This window comes from Varanus komodoensis, unplaced genomic scaffold, assembly GCF_004798865.1.
Source record: "Varanus komodoensis strain SLA01 unplaced genomic scaffold, ASM479886v1 scaffold38, whole genome shotgun sequence".
NCBI lineage: Eukaryota > Metazoa > Chordata > Lepidosauria > Squamata > Varanidae > Varanus > Varanus komodoensis.
In genome coordinates, this window is record NW_025335909.1 from 7,020,341 (window position 1) to 7,033,682 (window position 13,342).

The following is a 13,342-nucleotide window of genomic DNA, read 5'->3' on the forward strand; positions in this document are numbered from 1 at the left end:
GCGGGGCGAGCCTGGGGCCCGCGCCCGGCCGCCCCGGGGCTCCCGCGGGCGCGTCTCCGCTGCCCTGTTGCGGGAAGGGGCGGCGCGCCCGTACGAACCGGGCCTCCGGGGATACCTGGCTGTCCGGGCGGCGCCGCACGCAGGAGCCGCTGCGAAACGTGGCGGGAAAGCGGCGCCTCCGCAGGAGGCCGCCCGGGCGCGGGCATGCATTCGTCGCTGCAGCAGCAGCAGCACACGCTGCTGGCGACACACACACACACCACCACCACCACCACCACCCCCCCCCCCAGACTAGGGCGGCTTTAAGCTGGAGGGATTGCCATATATTCATTTTCAGGTGTGTGGGTTGCCATTGAACTGTGGGCTCTTGCTGACACACGGGTGAGCACGTTGTCTGACTCCAGGTGTATGAACAAGCCATGTCTCCTTAACCAAGAAGCCATGGCTTGTTGTTGGGTTGTAAACTGGGGGTTGTTTGCCATAGTTTATCTCAGCTGGATTCAGCCAACATGATAATCCATGGTTCAACAAGCCACACAAGCCTTGAACATGGGTTATGCTGCCGCCTGAACTCATTCATTAATGTGTTTGTACCCTGCCTTAATGCTTTGCACAAGTCATTAGAATCTCTTCCTCCACATGCATGTTTTAACTTCATATACTCGAGATGTTATCCTAGTTTAATTAAACCAGAATGGCTACCAGACTGGAATCTCTTTTCCCAAACATGCTTTTAGCTGCTGCATAGAATAGAAAAGATCGTATTTTATTCCATGCATGTAGTCCTAAAACATACACAGAACACTTACCAATTTGTTCCATTTTTTAGATTTTACTTGATCCAGATTGACTGCCACAGATCAGAATCCACACACTACCCGTAAACACACATGGCTTATATACAGATTTGCTTGTCTGTAGGGTTATGAGCAGCTGTGCTGGACAACACCCTTCATGCAGAAGAAAGTTGTGTATACATTCCTCCTTTAAGATGCAAACCTATGCATGCTTTAAAAATAAGCTTTCCCCAACCCATAAACATGTCCTTCAATTCCCAGTAAATTATGCTGCGCAAGTACATTAGCATTTCAAGTGCTCTGACTCCTTCTGACAACTTGATCTGGAAAGGACCTCCAAGGGGCTGAAAACTGCTTGGAAAAATAATCATACCCTTACTTGGTGAGGAGCGATAACTTCTTTATTTGATTATTGTCTACTTCATGCGGAAGCAAGAGAGTCCCACTTCCCCCAAGATTAAACTTTGGCAAAAGTCACAAACAGAAAATATGCAGCCATTACGGAACAGTGAAAATGCCAACGGTAAGGACGCCCCGGGACAGTTCGGCTATCAGGCAAACACGCGCGGAAGTCTGTTTCGGCTACGACGACGAGAACTTGGTGTTGGTTGGAAGGCAGGGTTATTTTAAAAAAGCAGCATCACTTCTTGACTTCTCCTAAATCTTCAATGCTATCGTCGTCTACCTGCAAGACACAAAATGCACCACTGGTCAGAAGAGAAGCCCCTCTAAGGCCAGGAGGAGGTCGCCAAAACACGGAGCCGCCAGGAAAGAAGCTGGTGCAGCCCGAGCGTTTGAAGGCGCGTTCGCTGCGTATTGAGAGGGCAAAGCCCCCTCTGATTCCCAGCGTTCCCCAGCCAGCTATGCATGAGGATGGCCTACGGAATTGTAATGTGAAACACGATGAACAATGAGAATATACTATTATGGGTTTATGGCAGGAGAGCATGGACAACCAAAAATGTTTCTCATGCCATTATACCACCAGTTCATGGTACTTCATCCAGTGAGGCTAACTGGCCATAGGAGGTACTGAATCCAGAAGGTTTTGTCAAACAAGTTAAGCAGAGTTTCTAGTCCTCATGAAGGAAACAGATCTATGGCTGACCAGTCTAGCCACCATCTCCCTCCCTCTCTCATAGATACGCATGCCTGAGGAGTCTTGATGGCAAAAATGACTGTTCACGTTGGCCAGTAGATATCTGGGTACAAGAGGACAGCAAGTGCAATATATGGAAATTTAAACCCCACCCGCCCACACACAAAAAGCTTGCACTTGAATGGCAACATAAAAATTCACCTCAGGCCACTTTTCCTGGATTACATCAATTATGTCATCTGTAAAGTCCCCCTGAATGATGATTTCATCCTCTCCCGTTACTGAGGCACCACAGGAAAACTTCTGGGCAAAGAATCTTTGTGCTTCCTTAAGGTCTATTTCTGTTTGGAAAACAAAAACCATGATAAAAAATCAACACTTCTTTCTCCTTTCGTTCACTGCTTTCATGAATTTAATTTTATTTATTTAGGAAGTCGCTTGAAATCCCACCATTTTTCCTTCTGCAATGACCTCAGAGAGGCTTCCATGGTCCTCTCCAGTTCATCTTCACAGCAACCCTGTGAGGTAGGCTAAGCTGAGATTCAGCAAAGGCCCAGTGTCACCCAGTGGGCTTCGTGGTCAACTAGGAACTAGCATCCAGACCCCCCCCCCCCCCCCCCGTCTCAGGCCAACACTCCATCACACCACCCCACAGATTCGACTTTACATAAGCAGGTGAGAGAGGAAAATAAATACAACTTACATTTAGACAGAGGAGGAGGAGAAAGGAGCCTGGGGAACGGTGGGGGGGGGAATGCCTTCAAAAAGGAGCTACATGTGCAGGGGCTGTTTTTAAAAGATTAAAGATGTGGAAAGGCTGTGTCGTCACCGACACACGACCACAGGAAGGCCACTCGCAGCCAAGAACCCAAGAGAAGCAGGACGTATCAGATCAGAGAACGAGCCGTCCCTGTGCTGCCTGTTCCGAGTTCAGTGGGACTCGCTCCTGCATAAGCGGGCCTCGGATTGCAAAGAGCAGCCCCCCAGCAGGCCACTGCATGGCCGGCCGCCTCAGCAACGATCGCCGAAGCGGCAGGTGCGGTGCCTTGCGCCCACAGCGGAATCACGGCTCAGAACCCTCTGCGAAAATAAGGCTTCTCTTCACTCACCAAAAGTCGCAAGACCACATACTCTCGTGACGTATTTCTTCTTTGCTCTGGGGATTTTTGCTATCGTCACTTTCTGAGGTACCGTTTTCTTCTTCTGTTTTATCTGACCCCTTCCTCCTGAGGGACGTCAGAGGAACTGCGTAAGTCACCAGCCCAGGGGCTGTGCTCTTCTCCAGAAGCAAGAGTGTGGGGTTTCGGGGTCCCAGCCCTCTGCCAGGGCTGTGTCCAGTGCAGGGGCCCGGGGCCAGCCACCCTCCAAGGGGCCCTCCCTCAGCAATTCCCCGGCCACCGGCCCCTCTGGCTCCACAGCCTCCTTCCTGCCATCGCTGCTGCCGGCTTGCTCGACAGACGGGCAGTGGCGCCTCGGGCTCGCCTTCTCACCACCGCTGCCGCCAGGGCCGGGGTGAGCAGCGGCTGCACAAGCAGAGCCCAAGGGCAGAAAAGCAGCTCGTGGCCCCAACGGCAGCCCCTGCTTGAGTGGAGGCACTAAGCCGGTGCCCAGCGAGGCCCAACCCGGAGGCCAACCCTTTCCTCCACCCCGACACAACACGGCCCTCGTCTAAGCACCGCTGATGTGCCTTCAGGAAAAAGCGTTCCGCCCAGAAATAACCTTGCCTCTCTTTTGCTTTTTCTTCTCTTCTTCTTCACCAGTTGTCCCTTGACCTTCTCCAACGCCAGATTCTTGTTTAGGAGAATTCTCTAAATGAGGATGTAAATTGTAATGACAGTCTTTAAGCCTGACAAAGGAAGAACTCAGGCACAAGATCCCTTTGGAACTGGTACCAATTGGAACCAGGAGGTTCCCTCTCATCACAATTGTGGGATTCGAGAAGAATATAGCTTATATTGGGGATGAAAGCAATCATGAAGTGTGAGGAAAAGCAAAGTAATTACTACTGTATAATCTAAGGATAATGCTCTTGGAAGAGTTACATGCAGTTCCAACCAAAGCTAATTCTTAAACAAGCACCACCCTGGTTCTCCTTCTGACATCCCTAACAAAACCCGACCAAATTCATCCAAAAAATCCATAGCCATTTCCTTCCCCCAAACGGTACAATCCTATGGCTGTGTCTGCTCAGAAGAATTCCCACTGCTTGCAGTGGGGCTTCCTCCCAGATAACCGTGCACAGGACTGTGACCCACGCCGCACCCAGGAAACAACACAACACAACCATTTTCTTACCTACAGTAAGCTTCGCAAACTCGTTTGGAAAATTCTTCTCTAGCCACTGCCTGCATTTCGCCACGTCAGGCATGTATTCGCAATACTGGAAAAGAGATACAGCCATGATGTTTTTGCTGAGGGAACCGCTGCACACACAGAGAGTGACGCGGCCTTTGTGGCAACGCTTTGGTTCTCGGATGGGTGCGAGCACAGCAGCTCCACGCAGCTCTGTGCCCAGTTACTGCAGATTTCCACCCAGCCGCCACACGGCTGCATAACTTCTCCTATTTCTGATGTTCAGGCTGAGCCCTGTTGCATACGTAGCCGAAATGATACCACCCCACATAAAAGGGAGGCATCGGCTGGCTTAGGGAACAGCGGAGTTTGCAAAAACACAAACGTCCTTACTACAAACACACAGGGCCCCAGAAAAAAGCGGGGGCAGTGAGGACCAGTTGTGCTCAGTGTTCACCCAGAATATTTGCTGGAAGGGAACAGAAAAGAGCAGCTGGAATCCTGAAGAAGGAGCGTTCCACACCGTGACATTTGGTTGCAGGCTCATTTGTCTCTATCTGAAGAGGATTCATGTTTACACTGTCAAACTTGAACTGGGAAGGCCCAGTTTCAAGCCCCCACTACCACAAGACCCCAGGCGCTCATTTTGGACCTTCTCGGAGGCTGCTCTGCCTTACAAGGTTGCCATGAAAATCAAAAGGGGGAGAGAGTAATGTTAACTACTGTGAGTTCCTTAAAAGAAAAGCAGGATATAAAGGACCCCAACCCCAATTCAATTCAGCCAAAACAGAACGGTTTAACATGTTTCCCAGAAGACAGAAAATCAGAACTGCCTGATTTGCTAGGATGGGAGTCTCTTGCCGCGTTCCAAATGGCAACGGAAGCTCTCACACAGACCTTCGTAGCAGATCTGAAGACACACGGCGGGAGCCATGTACAGGAGAAGCGGTCCTTCGGGTACTTTGGGCCATTAACACACACCCACACAACAGCACAGAAGGGTGTGAGCGGCGGAAAAGAGATCAAGCCCACACGCAAAGCAAGATGAGGGGGTGGAGTTCCGAGGGGGTAGAGAGACTTTTCCCATTTCAGAGTTCAGGTGGAAGGTCACATTTTGGAATACTCCCATGCACAGAGCTCTTTAAAAGCGGGAAACCAGTACAGCCAGAAGGATGGCTCCCAGTGCACCTGGTCTTCACTTGCAGGGTTTGCAAATGGTACAGCCCTCGCTTCCTCCTCACTCCACTGTCTGCACAGCAACAAACACAAGCCCTTCAAAACTAAGGCAGCTCACCTCTGTTGGCAACGAGCAGACTGGGGAAAGAAAAATAAAACGGGTTTTAATTAACATCACATTTTCTTTATAGCTATCATATTTTAAAACTTTAGCACTTCTAAAATAGCATATTAATTCTGACTATGACATTGTATTTCATCACCATTTACTGCTTCCATCACTGTTTATGCAGCAGATTAAAATTGTAAAAAGATGTCACCAATTTCCCTCAAAGTCACACCTTAGGAAAAAGAAAGGCAGAATTCAGGGGTGGGAGAGAATTTACCCAATTTTATGCATCCAACTGTTCAGTCTAGGGTTAATATACATAATATACTTAACATGCTGAGATAACAAACCATGCTAAACAACCCGCAGTTCACAACCCAGCAATAAGCCGTGTGTTCTCTTCATGGGTTGTTTGTGGTTAACCAGTTGTGGTTTGTTAGGTGGGTTTGGATAACTGAAGCCACAGCTGTTCAACCATGAAAAACCCATGAAGAGAATACATGGCTTGTTGTTGGGATGTGAATGGTGGGTGGGTTATCTTGGCCGAGTTCAGACAACACAATAATATATGGTTTAGCAACAACCCATACTCAACTCTTCTGAGTTATTGTGTTGTCTGAAGCCAGGTGTTTTCTCAAAGGTGTCAAAGAGAAACTTTTTAAAAATCTAAGTCAGTGCGTTCCAGAGATAAGAATTCGTTCATCAGGACAATCTTATAAAAGGCAAATACTAAAAACAAGCTTACAAAGATGGTAGTAATTTTTGATAAACTATAGTTTTTCTTTTTTATAAGATTGCCTCTGATGAAAAAGCCTTTGTCTCTGAAGCATGTTGTGGTTAGATAAAGAAGTTTCTTTTTGGTGTCTTTAAGAACAGGTTTTAATCAAACACCTCCAGAGGGTGCCAGTCCAGGGAAGAGTTACTTGCCTCCGCAGTAGAGGACTCGGAGGGGATAGTCGGCATCCGGTCTAGCGCTGCACCTTTGGTCTCCTTTACAGTCCACAACAGCTGTCTCGGCGGTATCCATGGCCACCACACGAGTCTAGAAAGCATACAAGCGTGGCACATCAGCCCTAGGAGCCGATGCAAATCGTAGGATGGCCCAAGACTGCAGGTATGCACCCAGACCCCACCTCAAACAAGCCACTAAGACTTTTACTAAGGGAAAAAAACACACACAAGCAGGACTCATTTCGGGGGGAGGGTCCCATCACACTAAGGCAGTCACTACATAGGCTTAGTGTAGGAGTCTGCCTAAGTAGAGTCTTGTCTTGTCAATCAATCTCCAACTGCACTTTGTCGCTTCCTTTGGTGAGTAAAGAACCAAGGAAACATCCCCCTGAAGAATCTGGGCGCTGGGCAATAAGGGAGAGCCCAAGAGTTCAGGAACGCCCAAAAGCTGCCAGCTGGGCACAGCAGGGGAGGTACTGAGGGCGACGGTGCTGAAGCACCGGGGTGCCAGGGTGAAGGCAGGTGCATTCGGGGGGGGGGGGTGAGCTGGGTGTGCAGGTGGGATGGGGGCCAGCTTGAGGCCCTGCTGTGAGCTAGGGAGAGTGGGGGCTGCACATGTCTCAGTCGGGTGGGTTGCAGTGGCTGCCACCTTCAAGCCAGATGAGGAAGGCTATCCCTGAGGGAAGGGGCAGCTCAGACAAGGAGATGGGGACAAGGCAAAGACCTCTGATTCAGTCCGCCGGCATCTCCAGTGAAAAGGTTCCCAGGGATCGTGCCATGGGGGGAAGCCGCCCTCTTTCTAGCTGGGGCGCTACTGCTGCTCAAAGGCTGAAGCAAGCAGCACTACTGGCTGGGAGATTGGGGGAGGGGGGGTTGTAATCCAGCCCCCCTGGAGGCAGCAGGAGGGTGGGGAGCGCCAAAGCAGACAATGCCCGGGGGGCTGATGGGCAACGCCTGTTGAACAGCCGCCTGCCAGAGAAGGAAGCCGCGACGGAGGCGCGCTCGGCTGCGGGTCCGCCGCAGGGCTGCCTGGAGCGCTCGGGGGGGGGGGGCAGCCTGGCCAGCACGTCCATTCCGAGGGGGTCGGGCAGCCTCGCCCAGGAGCGAGCGGCGCGGGGGGGGGGCGCGGCGGCCGCGCACGCCCGAGAGGCGCCCCCGAGGCGGGCAGGCGGGGCTGCGGCAGCAACTTTTCCGGGCGGGAGAGGAGCCCAGCGGGCGCCCGGCACGGCCGGGGAGGCGCGCGGCGGCGGCGGCCCCGAGGCGCGGGAGAGGCGGCGGCTCTCACCCGCGCGGCCCTCCGGTCTCCGGGCGGGGGGCGGCGGTCGCTGCTCCTGCCGTTGCCCCCCTCCGGAGCGGCACATGCGGCGGCGGCGGCGGCGGCAGGTATCGCGAGAGCAGTGGATCCTCGCGAGATTCCCCCCCCGAGTGGCTCCGCTGAGCAGGGGGAGGAGTCCGCCTCCAGCTCGAGGTTCCGCCTTCGGCGCACGGCTTGGGATGAGCCACCCCGGCCGCCGTAGTGCAATGTAGCTACAGGTCAAGTATCTGTTTAGTGTATTTCGTGTATTTCAATCCCGCTTGTTTATTTGAGGACAGCCCTGCTGGATCAGAGCTGTTCCGGCCTTCTGTTCCGGCCCTTATTTAACACAGTGGCCAACCAGCAACCTGTGGGAAACCCACAAGCAAGCCGTGAGGGCAACAACACCCTCCCGCCCAAGCTCCCCTGAACTGCCGCATGGATGCCTCCTGCCTCTGCTCCTGGAGATGCCATGAGGACTAGTAGCCATTGATAGTCTTCCCCATGATTTTGTCCAAGGCGTTTTTAAAGCCGTGCAAGTCAGTGGCCATCACTACAATTTTTCTTGCAAGGATCCCAAGGTGGCTCACATAATTCTGCTCCCCTTCAATTTACTTCGCAGTAGCCCTATTATGTAGTGTTGGTCTGTGGCAGGAAATACAGCAGCCTCCTAACAAATTTTATTATTTATTAATTACAATGTACAAAATGAAATCAGACTCAGTTTAGAGTGGAAACACCGCCTAAGACGTGATGATGATGATAATGATGATGAAATACCAGCAAGCTAACGCTACTGATATCATTGGGTCTTAATTCCTAGTAAGGCTACTACAGTATTTTTTCAAGCTTTTGGACCCAGATTATAACATAAACATTTAAATAATACAATATAACATATTGTAATAAATATGACGATAATAAAAAGCATATCTCCTCTCCAATCCCCCATGGGCTTACGCAGATAAAAGGCAAACCCCCACAGGTATACGAGAATCTGCGGCTTCGCAAGAGTTAACTCCGTTCAAGACTTCGTTCAAGACTCCAAGTGCAACCTCCGACGTTTGAGCCTTAGGACTTGCCGTAGCCGAGGAAAAGAAGCACAAACCATAGAGCTAGGGATAGAGGGGCCATGCGATCGACGGGTCCTTGGTTGGGCCAAACTAGTCGCGCGCACTCCTCTCGCGGTTGCGCGCAAGGCCGGCGGCCGCGATGCCCCGCTATGCCCAGCTGGTTATGGGCCCCGCGGGCAGCGGGAAGGTGAGTGGCGAGGCGCGCGGGCGGGCGGAGGAAGTGGCCATAGGGAACGATCTGGCCTCCCGGGCTGTAGGTTTCCGCGGGTGCGAGTAAACTGCGGTGCTGTAGAGTTGCTCCGTAGCCCGCCAGGCAAGCCTTCCCCAGCCTGACCCTCTGCAGAGTTGTTGGGCCGCAGTTCCTATCATCCCCAGCCAGTAGTCTGGTACATCTGGAAGGAAACCTAGTTGCGAAAGGCTGCCTCAGATCATGCATTTATAACTTATCATAGTTGTTGGCTCCTGCCGCTGCTGATGGCGGTATTACTCAGCAGCAGCAGTCCTTGTTATTGTTGTTTCTTAGTTGATTTTTATCTCTTTGTTTATCTGTACATTCAAAGCCACCCTTTACACAAGCAAGAAACACTAGATGAAAAACTGGCAGCAAGAAAATTGTCGCCATTTAACTCTTAATAGTCTATGCACAATATTAAAAATATTGAGCTGGTACTAAAATATCAAATTAGCCACTGGATGAGCCTTCCGGGTTAGAGATACCCAAACAAAGGTGCCATCACTGTGAAGCTTTTCCCCAGCCTTTCCTGCTTCCCTATCACACCTCAGACAGATGGGAGCATGCAGTGAAAACCTTAAAAGATGATCTTGGGACATAGGCAGACCGAAGGAGAGAGAGGGGTTCCTTCAGGACCTTGCTAAACCCTTCTCTAAAATTACTGACCAAGATAGCTTACATAATCCCCAGTACAAAATTCAGTAAAACTAGAGAAAGCAGTGATGACTCCGTTATATAAGGATGTCTCTTTAGAAGCAGTCGTATACCCTTATACCTGGGCACTGACTGCTCAACTTTATTCTCTGTAACAGAAGCAAAAGGTTCATAACTCTGTGAGCACTGGCCCTAAGAAAGGTGCTGGAAATGTTTGCACTGGCCTGTCCTTACCTCACAGCTGTGGGGTTACTGCCCATTGCCAGAGACTCTCCATGTGACACTGACTGCTCGGTAAAAGCTCTGCGTTCTCAATTCCAGAGCACTTACTGCTACAACATGGTCCAGCACTGCGAAGCCCTGAATCGCTCAGTTCAAGTGGTTAACTTGGATCCCGCTGCAGAGCACTTTGATTATGATGCCATGGCAGGTAAAGTCTAGGCTAAGGCCTCAAGCATGAAGCAATGGAAAGGACGTCCCTGACCATCTCCCTTGCCTGGAAATGCGTGTCTCATCCATAGTCTTTGACAAATGGAAGAGCCAATGTGGCACAGTAGGTAGAAAACTGGACTGGGACTGGGTGCTAGTCCTCGCTTGCCCATGAAGTCATTTGGGCAAAGCACTAGGACTCAGCCTAGCCTACCTCACAGGGTTGTTGTGGAATCAAATGGAGAGGGAGACTATATAGTCCACCTTGAGCTCTATTTTTCAGATATCCGTGAGCTGATTGAAGTGGATGATGTCATGGAAGATGATTCACTAAAGTTTGGTCCTAACGGGGGCTTAGTTTTCTGCATGGAATACTTTGCAAATAACTTTGGCTGGCTGGAAGAATGCCTGGGCCACGTGGAAGATGATTACATCCTTTTTGATTGCCCGGGTGAGCAGAGCATTCCAGCTTTAAAAAAAAGACTCAGTTCAACCCAGTGCAGAGCCCCTCTTGAAAGGGAGAGAGGACCGTCAATAACTCTTCTTCCTGTGGCTTGCTCCTTAGGCCAGATTGAGCTCTATACCCATCTTCCTGTGATGAGGCAGTTGGCTGAGCAGCTGCAGCAGTGGGAATTCCGCGTGTGTGGAGTCTTCCTCGTTGATTCCCAGTTCATGGTGGAATCCTTTAAGGTATGTGATAGTTGCCTCCTCAGGGGAACCACAGTTTGTTACATTTCAGGGTTTGAGCTCGACTAGACTACTTTTTAGTATTACCTGTATTTATTTACTACATTTGTATCCCACCCTTTTCTTTTTTAAAGAGCTAAAAGTGGCTTATATCATTCACCTCCCCCTGCCCCCAGTCTTATTCCCACAACAACAACCCTGTGTGGCAGGTTGGGCTGACTGGCTCAAAGTCAGCCTGTGGGTGAGTGGGGACTAGAACCCAGGCCGCCCGAGTCCCAGGCCAGCGCCCTCGACCACCACACTGCACTGGTCCTTGCTGCACCTGAGCAGACAACACATGGTTTGGTGGAGTTCAAGGAAGTATGTGTTTCCTTCTGTGTCAGCTGCCATCCAGATGAAGTTGGGCTAGACTTCCCATTATGGTTTGCCTGACCGTGCCTGGTCCTCCCCTCTTCTTCTCATGTCTCCTCCTGCTAGTTTATCTCTGGCGCCATGGCAGCTCTCAGTGCAATGGTCTCCCTGGAGATTCCCCAAGTCAATGTCATGACAAAGATGGACTTGCTAAACAAGAAAGCCAAAGTGGAAATTGAAAAGTAAGTTTGCCAAAGGGAGGCCTCTTGCCTTGACGTGGGTGGAGATGGACCGCAGGGGTGCCTTCTCCTCCTGCATCTTACTGGCTCTTGCCGTGGGGCTCTTACAGAGACCCAAAGGCCTGGAAAAATCTGGGAGCAAAGAAACGAGAGCTCCACAGGCCAGTTGTGAGTCAGAGGTTCTGCATCTCTGCCGTAGATGGTAACACACCAAAATGGGGAGTCAATTTTAAAGTGTAGAGGAGTTCGGCTGAGGTGCAGATCATATGAAGTTCTTGTCAGACTGCTGCATTCTAAATCTTAAGTGACCTCTTCCAGGTACCTGGACCCCGACATGTATTCTATGCTGGAAGATTCTACAGATTTGCTCAAAAGCAAGCGGTTTCAAAAGCTGACTAAAGCCATCTGTGGGTTGGTAAGTTGCCTTTTTAATGTGGCCTGTATAGCTCACATGGCTAGATAGTTCACTGTTTTTGAACAGCCACCTGATATCCTTAAAACTCCCACACACGATGGCCCAAAGTGGTCAGTTAAATCGCCTTTATACTTGGCCTTTGTGTGTTGTCGATCGATCGCCCTGGAGGCGATCTGTCAGTGCGAAGCTTATAGTCTTGTGACCACTGCGCATTCTAGCCAGAACCTGCTCTCCAAATCTCTCCTTTTTAGATCGACGACTACAGCATGGTTCGGTTCCTGCCTTTCGATCGCTCCGATGAGGAGAGCGTTAACATTGTTCTGCAGCACATCGACTTTGCCATCCAGTATGGGGAAGACCTGGAGTTCAAAGAGCCGAAGGTAACCGTTCAAGCCACAGTCGGGATGGGAGCCAGTCTCACAGAGTACGAAAACGGCTGAGTCAGTACCGGAGGGGCAGGACAGGTCCCTGGATTCTCCAGTTTGAAAAAAGGAGCTGGAAATCATCACAATGCAAGGTCCAAGGCCACTCACACCCACCACCCAATTAGTATCATGTGGGGCAGGCAGTGCTGCACTTCGGAAACTGTCCCGTGCCTGTTTTACAGAACGATTCAACACCTTGCAGGCAGGGCTGGCTGGGAAATGCAGGGAGCTGTACATTTTTTCTGCATAAACATGCCTCGATTTCACCCTTATAATCCTAAATGCTCTGACTGTTTCACCATATAGTGACATGGTATAAAACCAACATTGAAACTGTGTATGAGCAATAAAAACGTAAAGACGTTCCAACAAGACAGTCATAAAACACAGCGCGGTCACAATCCATTTGAAAGTCGGGAAAAGCTTGTAGGAAATGCCCTGAAGAGGACCTAAGGCATGACACAAGTTCTGCCTTTCTGTGTGTGTGTGTGGGGGGGTATTTTGGATTATGGGGGCCTCTAATAAGAAGGTCTGCTTATATGCTGTTGGTTAGAGATACTGCTGATCACTGTTTTTTATGAGGGAAAATAAGGGCATGATTTCCCTGCGAGATAGAGTGTGTGTGCCTAAGTTGTGCATTCTGGGACATTACAAACTATTTTTTCCCAACAGGAAACTAAGGAAGATAACTCTTCAGCTTTTGATGAATATTTCCAAGACCGAGTGGATGAATGAAGATTTCAGAATGAAAGACTGTAAAATACACAGACTCCTTGATAAGTCTAGTGAAAATTGAATACTGGACTTCTTTCCCTCAGTGAAGAGTTTAATATATATAAATGGACACTGCCACTTTGTACAGTTTTTGCTTTGGAAAAAGATACACCTTGAAGGATGAGAAATAAAGGATGACGTTACTACTTATTGCTATAAAAAGCAGGAGAAACTTCATCTGTTCTGTTTGCCATGGTGGCAGCTGAAGCAAACACAGAAAATACACAATAATGTGCGTGTATGTGCAACTGCGCATTTATGTAGTCTAAACTCTGCCTTCGAAGGATCCCATCTCCAAAGTTCACACCCCACACCTTTGTAGAAAGGGATGTATGGGCGGGGGCG

General features: G+C 50.1%; 2 protein-coding genes across 3 annotated transcripts; one reads left to right on the forward strand and one right to left on the reverse strand.

Moving 5' to 3' along the window:
* Positions 1–1,176: 1,176 nt before the first annotated feature.
* Positions 1,177–8,697, reverse strand: DENR (density regulated re-initiation and release factor). Of its 2 annotated transcripts, none has more exons than XM_044440892.1 (8): positions 8,679–8,697; positions 6,401–6,515; positions 5,483–5,502; positions 4,192–4,276; positions 3,621–3,704; positions 3,006–3,122; positions 2,098–2,237; positions 1,177–1,482 (listed from the first exon to the last, which is right to left on the reverse strand). In XM_044440892.1, the coding sequence occupies exons 2-8, from the start codon at positions 6,498–6,500 to the stop codon at positions 1,438–1,440; spliced, it is 591 nt and encodes a 196-aa protein (XP_044296827.1). In that variant the 5' UTR covers positions 6,501–6,515; positions 8,679–8,697; the 3' UTR covers positions 1,177–1,437. The 2 variants fall into 2 exon arrangements, with proteins under 2 accessions (XP_044296827.1, XP_044296826.1); XM_044440891.1 differs by lacking the exon at positions 8,679–8,697 and adding an exon at positions 7,710–7,822.
* Positions 8,698–8,873: 176 nt separating this feature from the next.
* GPN3 (GPN-loop GTPase 3) lies at positions 8,874–13,159 on the forward strand. The gene is made up of 8 exons (XM_044440932.1): positions 8,874–8,978; positions 9,999–10,107; positions 10,390–10,557; positions 10,672–10,796; positions 11,271–11,386; positions 11,702–11,798; positions 12,050–12,178; positions 12,896–13,159. Exons 1-8 carry the CDS (start codon positions 8,931–8,933, stop codon positions 12,956–12,958), a joined length of 855 nt encoding a protein of 284 aa, XP_044296867.1. The 5' UTR covers positions 8,874–8,930; the 3' UTR covers positions 12,959–13,159.
* Positions 13,160–13,342: the final 183 nt, after the last annotated feature.

Bases quoted from the DNA above. Each gene is read 5' to 3' on its own strand.
- GPN3 (XM_044440932.1), top strand. From the start codon at position 8,931: ATGCCCCGCTATGCCCAGCTGGTTATGGGCCCCGCGGGCAGCGGGAAG. The intron at 11,387-11,701 runs GTAAGTTTGCCA...GACCTCTTCCAG, and splicing joins GCCAAAGTGGAAATTGAAAA to GTACCTGGACCCCGACATGT. The intron at 12,179-12,895 runs GTAACCGTTCAA...TTTTCCCAACAG, and splicing joins TGGAGTTCAAAGAGCCGAAG to GAAACTAAGGAAGATAACTC.
- DENR (XM_044440892.1), bottom strand. From the start codon at position 6,500: ATGGATACCGCCGAGACAGCTGTTGTGGACTGTAAAGGAGACCAAAGG. The intron at 3,705-4,191 runs GTAAGAAAATGG...ATCCTCATTTAG, and splicing joins GTTTGCGAAGCTTACTGTAG to AGAATTCTCCTAAACAAGAA. The intron at 2,238-3,005 runs GTGAGTGAAGAG...TTTTCCAAACAG, and splicing joins ATGTGGTCTTGCGACTTTTG to AAATAGACCTTAAGGAAGCA.